The sequence below is a fragment of the Lissotriton helveticus genome, chromosome 1_1 (genome assembly GCF_964261635.1).
Source record: "Lissotriton helveticus chromosome 1_1, aLisHel1.1, whole genome shotgun sequence".
Lineage (NCBI taxonomy): Eukaryota > Metazoa > Chordata > Amphibia > Caudata > Salamandridae > Lissotriton > Lissotriton helveticus.
The window spans coordinates 1745897685-1745922605 of NC_136057.1; the positions used below are offsets into that span (position 1 = coordinate 1745897685).

Sequence of the window (24921 nt, forward strand, 5' to 3'; positions counted from 1 at the left end):
TATTAGGATGTAAAACTGTTAACAAAAAAAACCTTTAGAAATAAACATTTTTACGCAATAAAGTGCTATAGTAGTTTGATGCACTAAAATCACACTAACGCTGCTATGATTGGTTCCTGGCAGTGCTCTTTGCAACCAGACTGGAGATGCATATGAAGCGGTACTGATTCTCACAAGAATGAAAACTGGTCTAATGAACAGACTATATGTTTACAGACTCATCTATGAAACAGCAACTTTGTTACCCACAAAAACATAACTAAAACAGACAATAGGTCCAGGTCATTGTTGAGATTGCACACAACAACTTAAGACACCGAAGGGGAGACACACGGCGGGCAGGGGAGGGGGCGAAGCGGGGAGAGCGGCATGAGGGTGTGAAGCAGCCGGGGCCTTTGAAGTGAAGCTAAGCTTCACTTCAAAGGTGTGGGAGGAGTGTGGCTTTGGGAACAGATGCCGATTTGGTGATGTGCACGCGCATTTTCGGGCACAGCACCAAATCGCCGCAGTTAGTTAAACTTTGTTTAAAGCCCTATAGTCTCGCTTCTCTCAATGCGCATTGATAGGTCACGAGACCTAATAAAGGAGCGCGGCCGCCATAGTTAAAGGGGTCTGCACTGCCCAAAAAATTAAAAATCGATTTAAAAGGTGCAAGCAAATTTAATAATATGATGCTGCGCCATTACATGCAATCTGGTTTTGTAAATATGACGTGTTCGCTATTACAACAAACAAATATTAAAAGCAGGTGCTGTGCTGCGTTACAGGAAAGCATGTCGTGGGTGGAATGGGAGAAATCGTTCAAGAAAATAGTGCTAACATACTAAAAATAACATACTGAGTAAAAACACAAGTAAAAGGTCCTGTCTGGGAGGTTACAAATGCAGACAAGGCGGTACTAAGGACGGACTACTAAGCTTATTCATGAATCAAAAGCAACCATTTTGAAAGGACAGTAACCTGATCCAATTGAAAAGATTGGAGGAAAATGGGCGGAGCTTCGAGTCCATACCTAAATACAGCATGCCTCGCCGAGCAGTGCCTGCGCTGCCCAGACTCGACCTAAAAGGGGAGCAACCCTCGCATTCATCGCCAATGTCAATCGAGGATATATGTAAGGGAGCCAAATGGTCCTCTACGCACATCTTTACCAAACATTTCTGCCATCAAAGAAGCAGAGGTGGGAGAGTAGTAAAGCACTTTTTTGCAGATACAAGCTCATCGTAGTCCAATCTCAGACGAGCAAACACAAAACCATTTCAAATTTAATGCACAGTGTGTGAATCTAGAAATCATTTTAAGCTGCAAAACTTCTTCTGCTGGTAAATAACCATTTAGTTTTTCAGCTTGAAAGTTTCTGGATTCACATGCGAACCGTCCTACTCATCTGAGACACTTTGCAACAGGGAGAGGAGGAGGAAGGGGTGGAATAGAATATAAAGATGGCTACTACCTACAGAGGTTTCTAGGTGGTACGTCTGACATCCTCAAGGTAGGACTTACAGCCAAATGCTCGAGGTCTTCGATGGAGGATAAATAAATACTAAAAAAGGACAAAGACAGCATTCTGGACCCAACTACTAGATGGTGGAATAATGCTGTGAATCAAACTGTTCAAGCAGCAAAACTGCTCCTGCTGGTAAGTAACCATTCAGTTGTTGAAGAATTGCTCATTTTTCTAAGCACATGTTCTTTAGATAGCGGCTGTTCTTTTATTGGAAGAAATGACACCGGTTGTGTTGCTAGTTAGGCCATTGTTGATGCCCCCTGTATTTTCACTGATCTTCTGTAGTGTCACATTGCCTGTCCCTGCAGGAAGCGCTGCCTCTGTTGATGCCGGTCATGCTTTGTCCCCTGCAGCAGCCTGAAAGTCGTCCCCGTGGGTATGAGCAAAGGAATGAAGAAGTTGCTGCAGGAGAAGTTCCCAAATATGAGCAAGTGGGAGGACATTAGTGAACTTCTGGTTAAGTAAGTGGTATCTATCATGACACTGTGTTTCTGATTCATGGCCTTTTAAAGAAAACTGATTTGGTTTGGTTGGTGGTTTGTTTAAATGCTAACTCTGGTGCAGTGTCAAAAACCTTTCTAGGAGCCTATGGGTGCTAGAGGGTTTTTCGAGATAGGGGAGGCACAAACAGTAGTTCAGTGGGCAGGTGCATCTTAATATCATCTGTTTGTCTGTGAGTAAGGTGATTGATTGGTGCCCTCTCCATGTTACTGATGTTATTTGTACTTGAAATACAAACTCAATTTATTTTGTTTTCTTTTACCCTGCTCTGTTTATAGCGGTTAATTGCATTACTCTATTTCCTGGTGTTTATTTTCTGCTGCCCTGAAAGTCCGTAAAGTTTATATGCCTTATTCCTGCATTGGATGCCAGTTGTAGAGAATTGCTATAGTTGAGTACATGATTACGGTTTCCCTTAATCTGCTATGTACATCTTAGGGTTCACACAGCCCATTAATGTAGTGCACAAAAAAGTATTTGTTTCTTGCTGAGTTACCTGTCAGTGGGAGGACTCAACTCTGTATTCGTATCACTGAACTGAAGGCTTGTCCTTTACACAGAGACCACTAATAAGGACATTTGACACACGGCATGCTGTAAGAATCCTACTTTAAACACACTTATTCTTCTATTTGTGACTCAGTGCACCCAGCGTTCACACGAAAGGCTTGGTGTAGTTGCATCAGAAACTAACTAGAAGATGCAGCATGCCTCATGATGTGTGAAACAAACAAGTGGCCCTGTATGTAGTTGGGCATTTCCTCCAGACCTTTGAATGACGTGAGTCCTTTAAGTGAGGTTTGCAAGCGTTCCTACAGAATGTAGCACATGCATTCTCTTATGATATCTGCCGTCTGATGGAAGATGGCCCATCTAATAACTGACATCCTGGTAAATTCAGAACTGCTTTCCATGCCTTTTTCTTCATTTGACGCCACTGAGCGCTAAAAATGTGAGTGATGCTTTTATTAGCCCTTTAACATGGAGAGTAAAGCTCCCAAGCCCAAAAGTGCTGCATCGGCACTCTCTCCTTGAAGCTGAAACGGTTGTTGCTCCCGATATCGAGACAGAAAGGCTCCCCATCCTCTTAGCACACCATCTTGCATCTTTGGTTAAAAACGTACTCTCCTTCACCATACACCAAACCGGCCTCTATGCATACATCCCTTGAGCTGGTGCTTTTGGGATTAAAGGGACATAACCGAAATCTGCAATTCTATCCAAGGCACATTTCCTCAAGATGCTATGGTTCTTTCTTTGGACTCTGAATTCTCAGTACGCCTTTAAAGATGGCGGTCTGAAACAAAATCGGAGCATTCCAATCCATATGGTCCACACTAAGCTGGATGGCCTCAAGAAGTTGGCTTCTTGGCTCAGTGACTTGAGCACTTTCTACTTGCACCCATTGTGATTTGATCTAATTAATTTGAACCTATGGTCCTTTGACCTGGCCTTCTATACTTCTGAAGGAAATGAATGGATTGGCTTTAAATTAGCTAATATTAACACCTGTTTTTTAAAACATTTAGAAATGAACAAACTTTTACATTAAGTACCATATAAAAGCAAGGTAATACCCTACAGTTCTGATTGACGAAACAGGCTCTTCACTCTGCATACTACAAATGCCTGACACCGTAAATGTGGTGGATATACCCCTCCATGTAAATCCATTTGCCGTAAGTTGTTTCTGATCCTGTACCCAAAGTTCTTCACTGTCCAATTGCCAACATCGCTTCAGATTCTGGCCGATGGCCCAAACTCCTCCAGCTGCCACTGTGCTCCATACTCCTCGCACTCTGCCCCTGTGTGTCTTAAGCTCTTAACACTTGGTGTTTCAAGCTCCTCACATGTTATGGGATGCAAGCTCCTCGCTGTGTCCCAAGCTCCTCATGTGTCTGTGTCCCATAGATCTCATGCTGATCTTCTGTTACCCACGCCCTTAACAACTCAATTTGCACCATATTCTTTACTTTCTGTCCATGTTACCCATGTTCAGTCCATGTGCCTCTAGATCTCATAGGTCCACATGCCCCAGATTGTTCACTCTGTCCATCCATGCGCTTCAAACTTCTTACACGGTTCGTCCATGTGTTCTCTCTTTGTGCATCATCCATGTGCCTCAAACTCTTCACTTTCTCTGTATCTCAAGCTTCTCATAATATCCAATTGTCCTACACCTGCTTGCATTAAAAAAGGCTCCGTGCTATTCCTTGGCCATGATAGAGAAGCCAGGTGCATTTTGTTCTACTCTAGTGAGTGAATAGTTGGAACCTCTTCTGTTCCCTTCTATTAGAGCTGCATTAAGTTTGCTTTCTGGGCAAAGTCTATGGTGGACCCCATTTCTTTGTTTTTATTACACAGGAAGTTCTGGAGATTGGGTTTTTTGGGGTGTAATGGATAAGTGTTTGGATGTATTTTAATTTTTACACTTTTTTATTTTCATCTTTTCTCTTCCAAGAGGTGCCAACTTGTCTGAGAGTGAGGCTGAACAGGATGGGGAACACAACATAACCGAGCTTCCCCAGGTATACGCTGGCCGAGGCAACATGAAAGCCCAGCAGAGTGCAGTAAGACTCACTGAGGTTAGTGTGATGTAAAACAACCCATTCCACTACACGCCATGCTTTGGGAGCCTACAATGTTCTCTTTGCTGTTCGTAGCTGTCACACAGCAATCAAACTCTTACCGCTTGCTAGAAGGTAGAAAGTGCCAGAGCCCAAAAATCTTTCAAAACAATTTAGCAAAAGTATGACAAATGTAATGTAAGTGATGGGAAAGTAATAGTGAAAATGCTGAAGTGCATTTGTTTACCAGCAAGTAAAAGATGAATGTTTACAGCCGTGTACTTTTATTTTCATGCTGTGATGAAAAAGGGGGTCCTTCTGCATTGGAGACCAATTTTCAAAATCTATTCCACTGCGAGCTCTGATGTTGTGCAAGTGATGACAGGCGAGCAGGACTTGTATTTCCTGATTACTAACTGCAGGCGAGCTGCTGTCTTTTGCATAACTTGCTATCTCTGCGTATGTTTTTATGGGTAGCAATACAAAGACAGAGTAACATTCTTGTAAGATGGCTGCTCGAATTATAGTCCTTTAGTAGGCTTTGGGCATAAGCGGAAGGACCTTCTTCAGACCCTTAGCAGGAACACACAGGAGGAAACTTACTCCGACATCTACTCCAGGAAAGATCCGCTTTATTGCAAATGATCCCTCTCAGTTGAGGAAGAAGTCAGTGGTGGCAGGGGCCCAAGGGACGTTATTCACCAATCCGCATCCTAGACAGGTTCATGTCCCCCCCCCAAAAAAACCTTCCTTTATGGATAAGCTTAAGTTGGGAGAATTTTCTTGCGTCCATTTAGCAACTCCTGACGTACAATTTCTAAAACTGTTTTTGAGGGATGAGACGTCTCCTTGCCGCTTGATAAGCTGTGTAGCTAAAGTATCCGAATCTGGAAGGCCGGGTAATGGCAGCAAGTAGTGCCACAAAGATTAAAAAGGGTCGGACTTGATTTAGAGCCTTGAGCAACACCACAGGGAAGATTCTTGAAATATGATTTGGAACTGGGGTAGGGGGGAAGAGAGTGCCTGAAAACTACTGGGTAGGAAGTATGGAAACAAATTAAGGGCACAGCCTCCCAGACAGACATTATGCCCCCTTTGCATGAGAATGTGGTGGGAGACTGTGTCAGTCAGCAGATCTATCTGGAAGGACCACCTAGTTTTTTCTGTCAAGGCAATATTTGATCTCTTTGAGGACTGTAATTAGTATAGATCCAGCACTAAAAAAAGGATTAATACCTGATTGACGGGTGCCATAGACATTAGGTGCCTCTAGATAGCACACCATCATTAAGATAACATGGGCTTCAAGATTCTTCGTGGGCGCCTAAGAAGGGAGATCGAGGTCTAAAGTTAGACAGCTCCTTAGAAGCCACATCGACCTTTAATTTTTTTGAGTTGGGGTAGGACACCTGTCTATTTCAATGCTTCACCAAGATTCCCCAAACTGAGAGACTGGATAGTCTTTGCTTTAAGTACTGTGACTGTGGATAAACATTTCAGGACCTTTACCAGACACTGGGCCAAAGGTGATGTAGTTTTATGGGTCAGAATCTTATCCCTCACAAAGTTTTCTGCAGCAAGAGGGAATTAAAGAAACCTTTAAGTTAACAAAGTGCTAAGTGTGGATAAAGATAGTACAGCGTAGAAATCCCTTAAAAAACCATGTGTCAAGTTCTGAATTTTATTGGCAAAGTAGTTCGCTCATCGCAGAGTGTTTAAGGCAAGGAAACTTGCATCTTGACAGAAATAAGGATTACTCAAATTGTTTATGATATTAAATGTTTCAAGACCTAAGTTAGTAGTCATTGCATAGAAATTGATGGAGTGTTTAGAGTGTGCATGTTGGAAAACGAGGCAGCATCTGTGAGGCCTGCACAAATAACATGACACATTTGTCCTTCACTAGGAACCAAACACCCTAGGGCAGCGCCTGACTCTGAGGGTAGTGTTGCAGAGCAGTCTGAGGCTTACTCAAGGGAGGTGGTGTGGGCTGTAATCGCCATTTGCAGGTGCGCAAAAATAACACTCAATAATTGATTGTCCAGTCTGTACTTTGCTTTATAAAAGTAAGAGTACATTTATTAAACACACACACCACTCAATACTATACACCAATTTACAAATATACATAAGCTGTTGGAATTACTTTGTGACATTGCATAACATCTCCACCCCTCCTGCAGGAGGGGGGTGGGGTCTAATACCACCACTTCTATGTATGCACATCATCTTGCCCCCAATGCAATTAGTTGAACCTATCCTGGAGCGAGGGCCCTGCGCACTGGCACCATCCCAGTGGTGTCCCCCTCCCATTACCTCAACAAGCATTAAACAGGGATACACCTGCCTTGGTGACACATGACCCTGACCAAGCATCTCCTACTGACCCTAAAGTATACACCTCTACATCTTAACCCCTTCCATGCTCATGACGAGCTCAGCTCGTCATGCACTACACTGCTTGTGTGCTCATGACGAGCTGAGCTTGTCATGAACAGTGGGACTCTGGGATCTGCAGCACAGCAGAGAAATATTTACAGCATCCATGTGGTTAAGGGCTAAAAGTCTGGGATCTTCACCTAAGCGCAGCAGCAAGACTACATGTTTACGCACACTTTAGAATGACAGTATCAGCACATTTGGATATCATTAAAAATGCATTGCAATTACAGCCCCTAAAGGCATCACAGATGATCACAGGATTAAGTTGTAAATACCGTCAAACACCCTAGCAGGAGTGTCTAGCCACTTAAATCCACTTTGCTTGTGACATACCCTTACACCAGTACTTCACATTGAACATCAGTCTCTCTAAAAGAAATAACCATTAATAAATGCATTTCCCTGCAATTACGTCATTTCACCTCCAGGGGATGCTCTTCTCGAGACATCTCCAACTCAGCCTTTCAATCTTTGATGCACTTCTCAATGTACCCCCAGCTGTAGAACAAAAGTTCCAGCCTAGGAGGTGATGCAATCTTCGCTGAGTTTTGAGGAGTTATTCTTTTTAAATCCTCAAGAAACTTAGGATGGGACTTAGCTTTGTGCTGGGGGCGAGACTGCGCTGCTCCAGCAGCTCCCCCCAGCACCTTTTCACACTCAAGGGTGACCCCTCTCCTCTGGGGGCCACCAAAACGCCAAAAACAATCCAACACTTCTGCACCTGTTACTGTGAAGAATCGACACAAGCTACTATGGACTTTCACTAAGATGGCCGCCCGGTAGGAGCTCTTGTCCGGAGCTCCCAGTGCTCGGGATCCCTCTCTTGGATTTATCCCCGATAGCACTCATCTTTTTGCGAGAAAAACAAGTACGAGTAACTGGATTGATAAACGAGTAACTGGATTGGCCACAAAAGTAACTGGATCGAACAGCAACATCGATGTAAGACACCTACCTGTGGCACTGGCGGCTGGGACCCCTGCGACTGTCACCGGAGCATCGGCGGAGCAGGAGACAGCGGGGGAGAGCCACTGTGGATGCTGCGATCGCCGAGGAGGCTGGTGGCGGCTGGTGACCGGGAGGCTGTGGGCGTCGGAGAGGCGCTGTTGTCTGGGGCCCCGACGCTGCCGTGGCTGCCTGCCGTGGCTGTCTGCTGCGGCTGTCTGCTGCGATCGCTGGTCACTGGCGGTCATCGGATCGGTCTTCGGTTCCCCCTGTCGACGGTCTGGAGACTGCCGGGACTGCCTGCCGGGGCTGCAGTCACTGCCGTGCAGCCTGTGGATATTAAGGAGGTGCCCCGACACAGCAGTACGGAGCAAAGCGACGGGCCGACCCTCCTGCCGAGAGAGCCGACGTGGAAGACAGCGAGCGGCGCTGTAGAGGCACCGGAGGACTGGTCCCTGCACTGGAGCACCGGACCCCGGTCTGCGCGGCTCACGACGGAGGTGCATCTGGCCTCTCTCCCCTCTCGCCGACTGCACACCGGGAGCTGTGGAGGTGAGGGGCAGCGGAGCGGCTGTTCAGTGGCGATTGGGCTGCGGTGCTGGTGGGAGAGCTGGGCGTTGGGTCGGCTGAACCACACGAAGCCTTGCACATGGAGAAAAGGCGTCTAATAGCCCCGCCCCCCCAGGAAATGCCCAGGAAATGCTTTGAATAAATGAAAAAAATACTGATAGCACTAACATCGGCTATTATTCATTAATGGAGTGCATCTGCTTGCAAATTATCTTCGCGGCATGGCGGTCTTTTCACTCTTCTCACTCTCCATTACCTAAAACGGCTGGGGCCATATACCGGAGCCATACATCGCCTCCACTGCCCACCAGATGACCATGAGGCTACATACCAACGTGGTCACAGGTCAACAAAACAGAGATAAGTCTCTCTCCTCGCCTCCAAGCAGCATGGAAGCTAATCTCTCTCCTCCCCACCTAACAACACAGAAGATGGACTAACTCGACCTGCCCCTGAGCAGAAAGGGAAACTATCTCTCTAAGGCACACCAACAACAGAGAAAGGACTACCACTCTTGTCTCCCTTTATGCTATTCTGGTGGCCATCTTTGACTAGTCCTCCATTGGGGTGGCCATCTTAGACTAGTCATCCTTACCAACTGCCCATACGTAAGTCTACTTGGGCTTACAGCCCTGCAATTTCACACACTCACCCACGTACACCCCCCCTCTTCTACCTACGCTTCTTCCACTATGGAACGCATGGGCGAACACACATACAAAATCAACTACCCACCCGAGCTCTCCAAAAAAAACGCCAAACGCTACAAACACAACCTCCTGAAGGCACACCCTGAAACCCCGTTTGTGGACACCTACTTCTCACTGATCAATGGAGCCACAAGCACCGATATCATTTTCTACACTCTGCGTAGAGCACAGTGGAGGAAAGCGCTCCTCTACATTCTCACTAGCTCCACCACCAGTAAATCCGCTCATGGCCTAACGCTGTCTATCACGCCATCCCAAGTTTTCCCAGGCAAAGCCACCATCACCATCTACAACAACGGGACCATACTATTCCAAGCCACTGATAGGAACCTCGACCGACTCGACAACCTGTTCCCTACCTTCTTAGAACACATCGCCAAACGGCGGACCTCCACTCCGAACACATCAAGCTACACAACACCCTCCAACTCCAATCCTCAATCTAACTTGCCTTACCCATCTCAACAGCGGATTGACACACACCTCTCCCATCCCCCCAGCGCTATAGTCAGTCACACACCCAACCTAACCCCTCCTCACCCCTCATCTACTGGCGGAGATCACTCCCCCTCATACATCCTCCATACCCCCACCCTCCCTTCCCCCCACCTCACACCTCCCACGATTTTTGCTGAACCCACCACCGCCCGGAGCTTATCTCCCCCCCCTCACCCCCCCGCGGCAGATCCTTCCCCCACCCTATCTCCCCCCCCCCCACTCTCACTCCCCACTTCCCCACCCTCCCAACTAGACCCACAGAACATACCACCTCCCTTACCTTAACATCCCCCCCCATTCTCAGCCCCCACTACCTTCCTGCCACCCCCATTGTCTTCAGCCTTCACTCACTCCTCAACTCACCGGCGCCGCCTCCCACCGACGTCTCCACCTATGCCTCCCACCCTCCCCCTACCTCACCCACACCCCTCGCCCACAAATTCTCTCACACATCGAATGCCATCCCACTCACTATTACCGCAGAGCCCTCCAATAACGCTAGCATATCCCCCCCTCCGTACCCAGCTCGCTTTCCAGCTCACTACTCAACCACTCGCCCACGGCTCTCATCACCAACACCATCCCCAATCCACCTCTGGACATGATTTTATCCACCCTCCTACAAGTCAAAGAAGATCTCCACACCATCAAAGAACTTCTCTATACACACCCCAGACAACCCCCCACCACTCCATTACCCAACAAACGCCCCACCCTCCCCACAGACCCTCGCATCCAACTCTCCCCGCGCTGGCCCACTATCCCCGCTCGCAATCACACCCACCGCCCCCGTCGCGCCCTCAACTCCCTGTCGGACCGCGACTTATGCTCCCTCCTTCGCTCTTTTGGCCCAGGTCCTGTAAAACACACAACCATCACACACCTCCCCATACCCACAATTCTCACAAATCCCCTTAGGCCCCCAACTCTAAGCAACAGAGGCTCCGTCCCCAACAATCTCAGAAAAGTCCCCCTCTCCCTAGAAGGCTCGACCACCCTTCTCACCCCCAGACTCAAATGCATCCTACTCAATTGCAGATCGGCCCAGAGACATCGCGGATCTCGTCACAACAATGGATCTGGACCTAGCCATTCTGACTGAAACGTGGCTAACTGAAGCTTCTACACCTATAATGGACATACTAGTCCCCCCCAATTATCACATCATTAGACTTGACAGGCCCGGCAAGACGGGCGGGGGAATCGCATGCATTTTTAGGAGCAACCTCTCCATTACTAAAGCCACCTCCCCCTCCCTCACTTCCTGTGAACTCTTCTGCCTCGATATCTCCAGCGAGGGCAAACAAGTATGTGCTTTACATCTCATCTATCACCCGCCTGGGGACAACCTCACCTTCACCCAACAACTCATGGACACGATCACATCCAATGCCAGTCGGCAGATCACTCAAATCTACCTGGGTGACTTTAATCTCCACTGGAACGATCAGAAAGACGCAGTGGTGAATAGTCTCAAAACTTTCCTTAATGCGCTTGACCTCACCCAAATATGCAACAGCCCAACACACGACAAAGGCTCGATACTCGATCTCATCATCGCATAAGAGGACTCTACCCAACTGGAGGCGATCCAACCCTGTGACTGGTCAGACCACCACATTATCACCTTCTTTATCAACGAAAAAGTTAAACCTAACCCGGCTCAACCTACCAAATCCAAGATCTGGAAAAGGGTCATGAAGAATCTTAACCCCAATTCCCTGCCTCCCCACACCTGCAGTCTCCTCCTTCCCCCTTCGGGCGCCTTGGATGTTCAATCACTGACCGACCACTACCTCGACTCTATGAACTCAATAATCAACGAAGCCGCCCCACTGCAACTGAAGAGAGTCTCCACCAAGAACTCAAACCCTTGGTATGACGGCAGACTCAATGAAGACAGGCGTGCTATGCGAATGGCAGAGCGCACCTGGAGATCTGACCCCTCATCACTGCATCTCAAAACGCTTAAGAACAAGAGAAATGCCTACTTTAGGAAAATCAAGCGCGCAAAATCTGACTTCTTTAGCCTCCAGCTGGACCAAGCAAAAAACAGGCCAAAAAAACTGTTCGAACTAATCAAAACTCAAACCAAGACGCAACCCTTACAATCAAACAGCACAACAAGCGATACCCCACACTGTGAAGACTTTTCTGCTTTCTTTAAGCTAAAGACCGACAACATAAGAAGTGACCTCATCAATGATGTATGCCGATACCCCAGCCACATCAGAATGTCTAACACTCAACCTAAAAATAACGCATCATGGACGTCCTTCGACACCTACTCTGAAGAAGCAATACACAAATTGCTCGGCACCTTGAAGCCCTCTAATCACCTCATAGACCCCCTACCTGCTAATGCTGTAAAAGACTTCATCCCCCTGCTCCTCCCACTTTGGACTAAAATCATCAACAGCTCCCTTCAACAAGGTCTCATCCCAGACTCCCTCAAGGTGGGGCAAGTCACGCCTATACTCAAGAAACCTACAGCTGACCCGTCTGACCTAAACAATTAACGCCCTATCACCAATATCCCCACCCTGGCCAAACTGCTGGAAAAATGTGTATAACTCCAACTAACAAAACACATTGACCAGTTTGACCTCCTCAACCCTCATCAATCAGGCTTCCGAGCGAAACATAGCACGGAAACGGCCATGACGCACATAATTGATGACGCCCTCCAAATCCTTGATCGCAATGATTCCTGCCTCCTCCTCCTTCTTGATCTCTCCTCAGCATTTGACACGGTCAAACACGAGAACCTACTGGAGCTGCTAAACACTAGAATGGGTTTATCCGGGACTGTTCTCAAATGGTTTACTTCCTTCCTACCTAACCGGTCTCAGAAGTTCAAGATCAACAATGTGCTGTCCTCACCTGTGCCAGTAGATTTAGGCGTCCCACAAGGATCTTCCCTTTCCCCCACACTGTTCAACCTCGTCATGGAACCTCTCGCCACCTTGCTCCAAGCATCCAATGTACAATTCCATATGTACGCCGATGACACTCAACTTTACCTAAAGCTACAATCCCTGAAAGCTATCAAACTTCTGAACTCCACACTTAGAAACACCCAATTGTGGTTGGCCGATAATCACCTCAAACTAAATGCTCTGAAAACTGAGTTCCTTCTGATCTCACCTCCTGCGAAAATTACCACCACCCAAATCTGGCTCAATCACCTAACAGCACTCAATGTCCAACCCACCATCGTGGATTCTGCGAAATCCTTAGGCATCACACTTGACGCCAAGCTCAACATGCAACAGCACGTTAGCAAAGCAACGAAAGGAGCTAATTTCCAAATCAACACATTGAGGAAACTTAAACCCTTCTTCCCAGGACTTCCAAACTGCTGTACAAGCCCTAGTCATCCCCCGCATAGACTATGGAATTGTGGCCCTCAGCGGACTCCCTCTATCAACAACCGCACCCCTAAGAGCCTCCCTGAACGCTGCCGAGAGACTCAGTACTGGCTCAAGAAAACACTCTCATATATCCCCTGACTTAAAATCCCTGAAATGGCTGCCTTTTGAAGCCAGAATACAGCTGAAAATTGCTGTTATGACACACTCGGCCGTACACCACAAGGCACCCAACTACCTCACTCAAAAGTTGTCTATATCAGGAGGTTCGAGATCCAACAGAAGTACAAAAAGTTTACTCCTGAAACCTCGTAGATTCCGAAAGGAAAAAACATACAAACGCTCCTTCTCAGGAATGGCACCCAGGATCTGGAATGCACTCCCTCCTGAAACCAGGCTTATCTCCTCCACTGCATTCTTCAAGAAAGAGGTGAAAACCATCCTTATGGCCAAGTTCACCTGAACTTTACTGTTGTTGGATCAGAGACTTTGCACCGCTTTTTATCATTGGTTACCTGATTGTCTATTGGCATTATATTCTTACTTGATTGCGATCCTATTATGCTACTCACTTACTACCGACTACTATATGGTACACATTAGTTTGTTGAATCACCCTCTTGATGCCCCTACCCCTTGTTCTCTCTAATTCTAAGAAAATGGTATAAGCCATCCCTACAGCCAAAGTTCACCTGAACTCTATTGTAGCTGGATCAAAGACTTTGCGCCGTCTTATATTACTGGTTACCTGATTGTTTATTGATATTTTATCTGTACATGACTGCTATCCTATTATGCTGACTATTATACTGTACCCAATAGTCTGTTTAGTCACCCTCCTTTTGCCCCTGTCTCTGTGAAGCGCTCTGATATCTGTAAAGATCTTGTTCGCGCTATATAAAACTTTGAATAAATAAATTCCTCATGCCTTGCAAGGCATCATGGGGCACTTCAAGCTCCTGCCGCTTTCTGGGGCCTCGGTGGGGGGCCCGGTCCCACCCGGACCCCTGGGTAAGGGTATGCGACGCGAGGAGCCCACACCCGGCCGCTCCGCGCTTTGGTCGGGGGCCCGGTACCCACCCGGACCCCTGGCTCCTCCTTCCTTGTTCCGGTCCCACCCAGGACCCCCGCAGACTCTGCACATTGGGGGGCAGTCCCCGGGACCTGACCCACCCCGGGGACCTTTTCTGAACCGGCGGCGGAGCCTCACGCGCTTCGCCATCAGGGGGCCACAAGTCAAAGGTCGCTCACCTTCTAGGGGCCATATCTCAACCCCTGGAGGTCCGATCTGCCCCATTTTCGCGTCTTCTTGCTCCTGGCGGTGCACCCCAGCCACTGTGAGCACTCCTTCACCCTCCGGGTCTCCAAGAGGGTGCATTCTGCAGGGAGCGGTCTGCACTGGCTCCCTGCGCCAGCCTTTCACCTGGCTCTCCTCCTGCGCCTCTCTTCTCCCTGCGCAGAGGCCCCTGCTTCTGCGCATCGGTCCAGGGTGCTTCTTCTGGTGCTGTTAGGGGCCTGGGTGACAGTCAGGGGGTCTCTCCTTCCAACTGCCCATTGCCAGCCTCCAGCACCTTCCACCTCAGCAGACCACACCCCAGAGAGAGCTTCTCTTCCTGTGCAAGTACTTTTTAAAAGTTGAGTAGGGGGCTGGCAGAAAGTCTCTGTGGGTCCTATCAAACAGCAACACATCACTTCCCTTCCCCTGCTCCCTCCTTCTTGTCCAGCCTCTTGGTTTGTTACAAATGGAGTTGTCCAGTGTCTCTGGCCACATGGCCTCTGAAACCCAACTCTTTCCTTCTTGCTGCAGCCTGGTGCCTGGCACCCAGTGACAGCTGCTAATGGATGAGCCTGTAGCCCCACCCATCTTCTTCTTTGTGGAGAGGAGGCCCTAGCTTGTGGAAGAAAGGTTATCAATCCATCCAGCTGTGGTCAACCCTCGGCCTGGGTCTGGTCATGGCTGGCTCAGAGAAACATGACAGTTCTGTATGACCCAAAAGCAGTACATATGTCTTTGGACTCTGCAGAATACTTATTTTCACCTACTCTACAATGGACTTAAGTGCATGTCTGGAATCTGTAGGCTTTGTGGAAGTCATTTTAGCCATGGGCCCCACATCCCCATAGCGGAATAATGAAGTGAAAACACAGTAAAACACACTGACTTTCCCTGGCATGTTCCTTCCCAGGGTATAAAGCCTATACCATGTCACCACCCAATTCTGCATAAGTCCTGCCACACCATTCACTCTGTAGCTGCTCCTGGACTGCGCACGATAGGAATCTCCCCTGCGCAGCTCCTACACGTGTGCACACGCATGTACACCCATGTCTGCATGTAACCAGCACGGTGTCCCATACTCCAGCTGCTGCGCAGCGGCCTAGTCAAGCCCGGCGGACACCAGTAAAATCTCCACACAGTGTCCTTCATTATGAGTTCACTGTGGATAAGTCCCAGATTATGAGGCTTCCCCACAGTAAAAGCTCCATAATTAAATGCTCAAAAAGCGAAAAATCCGGGCGGCCCTAGTGTCCGAACCACCTTCTAACAGTGCAATATTTTATTTCACGTGCCATCACATGCCGAAACCAAAACCTATTGTATACGGCAAACTTGGTCAAGCTGGCTGGATTCTGAGTCTGGTATTTTCTTAGGCTCCATATTAATCTTTCATATACCCCACGAGTTGTCCATTATATGGCTCTAGCTAGGGTGCAGGGGCTTGTAGGATACAATATCATGAACTTTTGTGGGCACGATTAGTTTCTAATTCTTTCGAGCGCCACAGCTTTCGTGGATTAGCTGTAATTGGAGGTTGTAAGACTTGGGCCCCACTGTGATGCACCATTCAGGGACAGCCCAGAGTGTACTTTCCTCCCGTATGGATCTGGCAAGTGTGTCACAAGACTTCTCCTGCCTCTCTCATCTCACCTACAAACGCACACAGCAAAAAAACATTCCATTCCAAGACACTCCATGCTCTCGAACTCTGCCTGGGACGTATCTGTCTGTTTTCCAACAGATGTATTTTATGTGTATTATAGGCGTGATTGAAATAAGTTGCATTTTGCCAATTTCCATTTTTTTTGTACTTTCTGCCCATGTGTAAATGCAACGTAATTAATACCATTGACAAAATAGGCTGTTATTTTATTTAATGTGTCAGATTGGACCAAGGATGACTCTTCAACTCGTGAAGATTGAAGAAGGCTTGAATAATGGAAATGTGCTCTATCACAGTTTCAGTAAGTGCCAATTAATATTACTGATAAACAAAAGGGCAACATTTAATAGCCATCAGCTTTCTGCTTCTCTTCTTTTAATGGTTACAGTTTTGTTTTAAAAATGCTGATCTTATTCAGGTGAAAAAAATGTATATTCATTGCCAGTGAAAAACATAATGTTCCACCTGTTTATTGTAGTTTTGTGATAATTTGGTACTTTTGTGTCCTTTGGAAATATGGAAATAAAAAACTACAAGCCTAATGGAGTGCTTTGGTTAAATTATACAATCGATGGCAGAAAATGGTGCAAATAATCTGCCTTCCCAAAACCAAGATTGAATTTCGGCACTGCTAAAATTGAAAAAAGGATGGATGTGCATTGTGAGACCTAATATCCATCATGCTTAAAGTTGGCTGTTGCACCAGGTGAAATGGGTCGTGTTTCTGGGATAGTAAAGTATGGGTAGTTTGGAAAGAACAGGATAAAAGTGCTCAGGTGCATATATGCACTTGATTCTAGATTCCATGTAGTTCCTGAGTCACAGAAGACGACGGATAGAACATCTCAACAAGTGAAGAGGTTAAAAACAATTGATAGGTAAAACGCTTGATTTACTCTCTGCCGTTAATAATGACTCCGTTTATTTTGTTTTCCAATTCAATTTTTTCTGTACTTGCTGACTGCGCTACTACATACTCTGAGTAAACATGCACAAATCTGTCCTGACCCTGCCACAAAAGAGCAGGGAATCCAAAATTGCTCAGCAGTATCCTCTGTAGAGGGAACCGAAGTAACCTCAAAACTTTCGGCAGTGCTTGTTCTCATTAGTGTGGTGCACCTTGAAACCTACAGCACTCTGACCTACGGGTCATGATTGCAAGGTTCACAACATAGGATGGATGTCAAAATAAGCATTCTAGGGTCAACCATATGAAAGTCATATAGGTTAAAAACAGATGGGGTTAGTGAAGGGTAGGGTGTAGCATGCAGAACTTGACATGCTACTGCGTTATTGAATCAAGACTACCACGTTTTAGGATTTTGCTGCTCTGGTGTCAAGATATCCTTTTATGTATGTATTTTTGCAGACCTGAAGTCATCAACATCTTTCATGTGTGCATTGCATATATCGTGCTCTTGTGCCCCTGCCTAGATTGACTTCAGTGGCTTTAAGAGGTCTAATCCAAGAAAATGGCAACAGTAACCTAGCATGCTTTTTATTCCATTTCCTGCATGCAATACTACATGTTCCCCTTATTGCTACTCTATTGGGAAATGACTTCAATTACAATTCCACAATTTGCTCTGCTTGTGACCTGCACTGGCCATCTGTTAGGCAGATGAACGTTGTATAAATGAGGGCTTGGTTGGGAAGGTACCTCGGCTTAGTCTCCATTAGCCAAACTAACAGTTAGTGTCCCAGTGCAAGTTTTGTCACAAGCCTGTATTTGTTATTTTCCTTGTTGGAATCAGTTGTCGGGCCCAAATGCTGCCATTTTTAGGTCTCGTGGCGTTGAACAGCGCGTAAGCGCTGTCTCGCTAGAGATCTATTGTTACTGAGTCTGCTTCCCAGGAGACAGCACCTGGCCGCGCGCATTTGCTCTCCGAGGAGGCGATTTGAGAGGGCCACGCGCTCGCGAACGCGTTCAGCTGCTATCTCCTGGGAAGCTCTAACACCACACACGCATGCGCATACACAGAGACGCACGCACCCACACATACAGAGAACCCACCCCCGCCGTCGCATATACACACACACACACACGCGCGCACACACACACACACACACACACAAGTGCACCGAGCGCCCCTTCCCCCCTCCGGCCCACTTATCGCCACTCCGGACTTCAGCCGCCACCGCGGGGCTCTCCCTCGGGCATGGGAGCCCCGCGTCACCAGCACTGCTTCTCTCCGTGGCCGAAGCCGGAAGTCCTGCCCCACGGAAGGTTTCGGTTTCGCTCACACCACACGCTTGGAGCCGTTCCTGATGAGGTAAGCCAGAAGCAACAGAGACTGGAAGAGAAGAGTGGGGAGAGAGCATGAGAAGCAGTACACACCAGCAGGAGGTCTGTACAAACTGCATTAACAGCAGCGCAGAGAGGCGCTCATTGGCACATACCACCCCCACATAAAGTTGTTCCGTCCGGCACTCATTCTTTCTGGCTACGCTTTAAGGGAGATTGGCTACAGCCATAGGGGCCACTGGTCGCACTACGGCTTGGTTCAGGTGCAGGAAAGCACAACCGAATGACAAACTATGCCCCCGCCACCCCGTCAATATGAGATTTTAATTTAAAGAAAACAAAAGAATAGACCGCCACTGCAATATTTCATTCTTCCTTAGAACTTTCTCCTTGCGGATCCTTTTGTGGAAAACCTTTTTCCCCCTACGCTTCCTTATTTTCTGCCAGCATGCTGCCTCTAATGAGAAATAATCCTAAAACACAGTGGGCAGCTCTGCTCATAACACATTGTTCAATCGCACCGAGGGCAAGGCAGCTTGTTTTACAAGCATTTATTCAGACGGGAGTTTCCGTGTACATTGTGAGACATTATTGTTGCTGACATGGTAGCCGCTTTTATACCGTTTGTTAGTTTTACGGTACCAATGCTTAATTTGAGATAAAACGGGTGCCGGGACTTCAGTTTCCCAATGCTTAATTTCAGATAAAATAAGTGCTGGGGTTGTCTCTTTCTCTGTATCCTTCTGGGTCCCATTTCTTCTTCCTTGTTTAGGTTTCGCTGGGGGGCGGAGCCGTTAGGCTCCTCCTCCAGAGAAATCTGTAGTTTCTAGTATGGGTGACTTGAACACGCCTCTCTGCTTCATTGGCTAGCTCCATAAATGGAGGCTAGCCATTGGAACAGAGAGGCGTCCGTCAATGCCGGACCAGACACGGGGGCGTTCCCGAGAATCTTTGGCTTTTGGCTACGTCATGATACGTCAGCCAAAAGCCGGGAACGCCCCCGAATCTGGTCCGGCATTGCCGGCACCTGATTTTCGATTATTTTGTCCGCTGGCAGGTGCCTACCCTGCCAGGGACCTTGCCGCTGTTGTGGTACCCCGAGCGAGTGCCCACCTCGCTTAATATTTAGATTTAAGGCCGGTGCCCACCCGGCATTGCTCCGTGTATTCACCGCCGCGGCCCCGAGTGAGAGGAGGAAGCAGCGCCCGCCTTCAAGCCCGGGCCGCGCTGGGATTGGCCCAGCCGGCCGAGCCCCCTTCCGCGTCATCGCAGGAGGAGGCGGAGAGAGCCGGAAGGAGGAAGCAGCCTGCATTGATCAACCGCCCCGAGGCTCCCGAGCACAGGCCCTCCCCCCCCCCCGTAGTAGAAATCACCATGTCCCCTGCACCTTTGTCCCGTGCATCCCCGTGCGACTGCTCCTTCCCTCGTGTCGGGTCACCTTCTCCGTGGCTCTCAGCCGTCCGTCTACAGCCAGGGCCGTGTCATGCAGTCCTTCATGAGGAGCGTTCCATGCCAGTAATTTTGTCCGCCGGCCGAGGAAGTCCAGGTGAGTGGTTCCCTTCCCTAACTTAGTAATAAAGGAAACTGCCGTCGTGGTTTTGCTCATGTGACAAACAGGAAGTTCGACATTTGCAATCGCTTTGCTCAAGCTTGTTTTAGAACGGTACCTTCCTCTTTGGCACGGTTTGAAAAAAAAGAACAATTGTTCACCGATGACCACCTACAGTGACTTTGTAGGTGTGCAGGGTGCGGGGGCTCCGTCTGCTCGTCAGAAGCTGGAAGGGTTTGCAAATAGAATCTTTCGTCGGCATTCGAAGGGCGCGCTTCCTGATCCGAGACCTGCCCTGGAACATGAAAGTTATCCCGTCTCAGAATACAACCTGCTCTGGGCCAGATCAAGTAAGTGTCTCTGGAGCGAGGACGTGGTTAGTGCTCTCAAATGTTATCTGCATGTTCGCAGCGTTTACGAATGGTGTCCTGTTTGGTTGATGGTGTAAATATAAAAGGTGTAATCCAAGGTCTGTGGTGTTGGTGTTTGCAGAACTGGTTCAAGCCATGCCGCTGCCAATGCTTTGGTGCCCAAAAATATAAATAAAGAAATGGGTCCGGGAAAGTATGGAATGGGTTTCTTGTTTGCGTTCATAGGTGTTGCAATTACTCTTGGAACGTCTCCTTATTGGATGCTGTAGATAAACATAATTACTGTTCTCGTGTTGTCGCTCAGAGCTATGGTTAGGCGTGCAATTTAGAGGGGGTGTGGGTTGGGTAGATCTTCCCGATGGCAGCAAATGTAGCGTATTTCCGACAGTCTGTCTGTCCATCTTTGGCGGTCCTTCTGGCTAAAGGGAATATGACCCCAAGCGACCGCAAATTTTCCTTTCAAACTACGTTGAGCGAATTTGTGAATCGGCCTGAATTTAAAATAGGCGACTATGACTAAGTGAACAGGAAAAGTTACAATTTCAAATGGCCACTCACTAAGCTAGTTGTTTTCAGAGAGCAATGCTTTCAATAACCGAGGATGTAAGCCACTGTTGAAGAGGTTGGTTCATTTATTGTTTCATTCGAGGTTTCTTCTGTCCAGCTGCACCTGCCAGTGTAGAACGCGGACTAAGTTGTGTTCGGAAGGGCTCTTTTATAGCAAACTTGTGCATCGGAGGAGAAAAAAATCTCCCTTAAATAGGGGTTGGCAAAGAGGTCGGTGGTTGGGGTAACAATTGAGTTCTGCACAGTGACGTTCCTTTTAATACGCTTCACCATAGAATTACTGAACATTTCCTCATCATTTGGAATAGGAAGTGCGACTCTTAATATTACAACATTTTAAGAAGCACAACTTCCTTTCAGAAAGGGCATGCTCTATTTTCCCTTGGGATGCGTGAAGTATAAAATATTTTTTTATAAGCGGTGCAATGAAAGAGCCTGATTCACAAATGTGAACATACACATTTAGATTTACTTGCCTAGAGGTAACTCTCCACCCTTTTGCTGTTCACCATTGCGGAATGTAGATTTAAACCTAAGTGTAGACTTTCATTTCTCCATCCCTCAAATGAGGTGAAGATTTCTGCAACAGAATTTAGGAGAGTCAAGTTATTACTAGCAACTGAATACCTCCTGAAGTAGAGAGCTCCATATGGTAAAAATATAGGAACATGTAATAACTTTTATTATTTTTTTATAATTTAAATATAAACGGTTTATTATCGCAGAAATATTAAAATACAATTTTACAGCTCATTAGCTCATCAAATTAAACGTGTATCAAATAATTAAATGTATTAATTTATAAACACACTTTTTTAAGGGATACTTCTATGTGCAGGTTCCCCACCTTGTGAACAACCCCATGTTCCAGACTGGATCCGGGTTTTTTTCTCAGCATTTTTCACTTGAACCTGCAGGTGGCACTGTGAGGCTCAGTTTCGCCTTCGATCCGGAAATGACATTGGATTTGCATATACGCACCATCCTTAAGCAAGGATGTCAGTTCCTTTCTTTCTGCTCCTTCGGGATGCAGATCTAGAGCACAATCTCAAATTTTACCTTGTCTCTGAAGAAACTTTTGTTCCAAAATTATTTTTCCTATGTGCAGGGGACATGTCCCCCTTTAAGCCTAATAGCGACTGTCACAAATAGATATGTGACAGATTACCAACAGGTATGTCTTTGGTGTCTAGCGGCATGACACAACTCCAAGTCCTTCACCAACGGTGACCAGATGAATCCAAGGTTATCCTTGAGCCCAAAGCGATAGTATATGTTACCGAGCACCAAAGAAATGCATGTACAACCCGCTCCCACTCGAAGTCACGGACTCACTCATTCCCATTCTGGAAGTCGTTCCTGTGAAAGATCCTATTCTCATTCGAAGTCCTCAAGTAATTCGAAGTCCAAGAAGCTGAAGGTGGATTTTTCTGTCCTGCCCCTCTTCCTCAGAAAAGTTGTGTGCATCTTAAGGTACCTCTCAGTCTTGGTCCTGATTTCCTACTGAGGAGCAGATTCCTCAACTGGGACAGATTAAAAAAAAGTTTCTGCATCTATCGGTGACACTGCTTCATATATCGGTCTTTCAGAGCCATATTGCGTATCTACCCTACCAGCTCCCTCTGGCACGCCTTCAGGCTCCACTGATCCGAGGAGGCCTCTAATTGCATTACTGTCAGTGGATCTGTCCTTGACGTCATGTGAGTCTTTTGACCCCTTTGTGGGGTCTGTCCCCTCTCTAGGACCAGCTTCCATTCTGACTTCGAACCGGATGCCACAACTCATGCTGATCCTGCCATGCCATTGCTGGCTGTGATGCTAATGTCAGAGGCGCATCCAATTGTTTTGTCTAACTCCAAGATTAATCTGCCATGAGCTTGACCGAAGTCTCATTCTATCTGACACAGATGGTCCACCCTCATTCTGATATATTACCACTTCTCGGGAGTCTACCTTAAGCACTCCAAATCCTTTTTGGTTCGGATTCACAACACAGGCAACATGGTCTGGTTGATGAAAATGGTGATGATGGAATTGCTCATTCCAATACTTTTATAATAACTATTTTCTGAAGCATCTACACAAGGCCAATAGATTGTATACTTCTCCTTAGATTGTTTTGCGTCCCCCCTCCCCCTGCCAATCAACAAAATAATCAGCCCCCTAGCTGTAGTCAACCGGCCTGTGGCTGAAGTTTGTGACTTGCAGCTTCGATTTATCAAGGTTTAAACTAACGTACTATCTGAGGCTCTACCTTCTGACCAGGCCAACACAGAACCGCTCCTTCCTTGCAATGGGGCTCAGACTATTGCACTTAATAGGCATTTCAGGCCAAACCTTGTTCTTGTGGCCAATAAATAGGCAAGTGGCTAGACGCCAAAGACCTAACCGTTGTGACTCTGCTTTCCTCACACAGTGTCTCACTTCTGCGAGCCTAGTGGTCCAGGACTCTACCCGTAGGTTAAACGAAACTCATTCCCTACAACTCCTCCTTATAGTGAGTAAAAACATACAGAGGCATTTGGGGAACTAATCTTCACCTCAGCTAGTCTGGCCCTTGGTTCAGTCAATGCCATCTGCCTCTTTGGACTATGCTCACATGCACTTTGGAACATGGTAAGCTAGATCTTTCCCGCAGTCCATGTTGAATTTCGTTCTAACCTAGCGCAGATCGTCCAGGGTGGCTAACACACATCAAAATGTCACCCACTATTGGCTGGATACTACTGAATGTTTAGCCAGGGCGTTCAGTACCAGTGTGATGCTTTGGCATCATGCTGGATTTAGTTTCTTGTTTATTTCGGGTGATGTACAAAGCATCATTAATGGGTATGCTGTTTGACAGCACCTACCTGTTTGGAAACGAAGCAGACTCGGCACTGAAGTGCTAAAACAAAACAATTGGGCCATACTGCACTCCCTCTGTCTCCCTTGTGCCTATGTGGAAGTAGCCCTAGCATTTTTGCCTTTTGACGCTACGGAAAGGGTGTGGCACAAAGACCGTGCCAATGCCCTTCAACCTTGCAACTGACCCACAAGTTATTTTCTTAAGGTCGGGTCGAGGATCTGGCTGTCAACATCCATGACCTCAGGGGCAGCATACTGCCCAGCCCCCTGTCACTCTGCTGCAGCTTCCAAGGTTCTTTTGTTTGCCCTCTGTGGCATATGGCCACCCTGTTGGAGAAAGGAGAATTTATTTTCTCCATGGGTGACAGAACATTGTATCTGATAAATGGGTGCTCAGATAGTCCAGCAAGGGTACACCCTGCCATTCCTGTTCTACATGACATATATTCCACCCACATCAGAGCTGCTTTATAGGGACTATTTGTCCATTCTGCAGCAATAAGGCTACACTCTTAGATGAAGAAGCCATGGAGAGGGTTCCAGCATCTGAAATAGGGAGTGGATTTTATCCTCACTCTTCCTGGTGCCAAAGGTAAATGGAGGCCTTTGTCCAATTTCAGATCTCCACTTTCTCAACTTCTTTCTTAAACAGGACAAATTCAGTATGCTCACTTTGGCAGAGGTTTTATTTCTCTTGGATCCGGGCAACTGGATGATAATGCTGCACCTGAAGGATCCCTATTATTAATTTATCTACCTTCCTTGGTTAGTCACTGCCCTGAGGTCTGTGGGCAGGACTGACAGTCGATGCATCTTCTTTCCCACCGGTATTCAAAGCCTTGCTACATAGCTACATAGCTAGGCGACCAGTGCTTAATTTGTAAAATAAGTGCCAGGGCCCTCGTCAGTATAAGTTCTATTGGTGCAGAACGCAGGGACAGTTCCTCTGTTGTAGCAGAGGAGTGTTGCCACACTTAAATTATCCCCAAACCCCCAGAGATAAAAAATAACATGGTAATTCATTATCATTTTATTGATCATCCCCGTCCTGAACAGAGCATCAGGACGGGACAGGGCCTGTTCACATCATTTGCTCAAACAAAAGTAAGGCCCACCTGCACCCTAAGCCAATGAAGACTTTTACACTGAAGGGCACCCTGAGGTTCTTTACTCCTCCCTTCGGTACATAGGTGATGATGATTTTTTTACAGTCATTAACCAGTGACTGGCTGATGGTAACTTTAATTGCGACATGGAATATTTTATTTTTAGTATTTTACTTTTAGTTC

At 47.1% G+C, this 24921-nt stretch overlaps 1 protein-coding gene across 1 annotated transcript in view; it reads left to right on the forward strand.

Moving 5' to 3' along the window:
- Positions 1–24921, forward strand: part of PPAN (peter pan homolog) — a 150805-nt gene that overhangs the window by 49532 nt on the left and 76352 nt on the right. The window contains exons 7-9 of the mRNA XM_078639937.1: positions 1861–1968; positions 4470–4593; positions 16276–16354. Of these exons, the coding sequence (XP_078496063.1) occupies positions 1861–1968; positions 4470–4593; positions 16276–16354 (311 nt within the window). The remainder of the gene's footprint in view (positions 1–1860; positions 1969–4469; positions 4594–16275; positions 16355–24921) is intronic.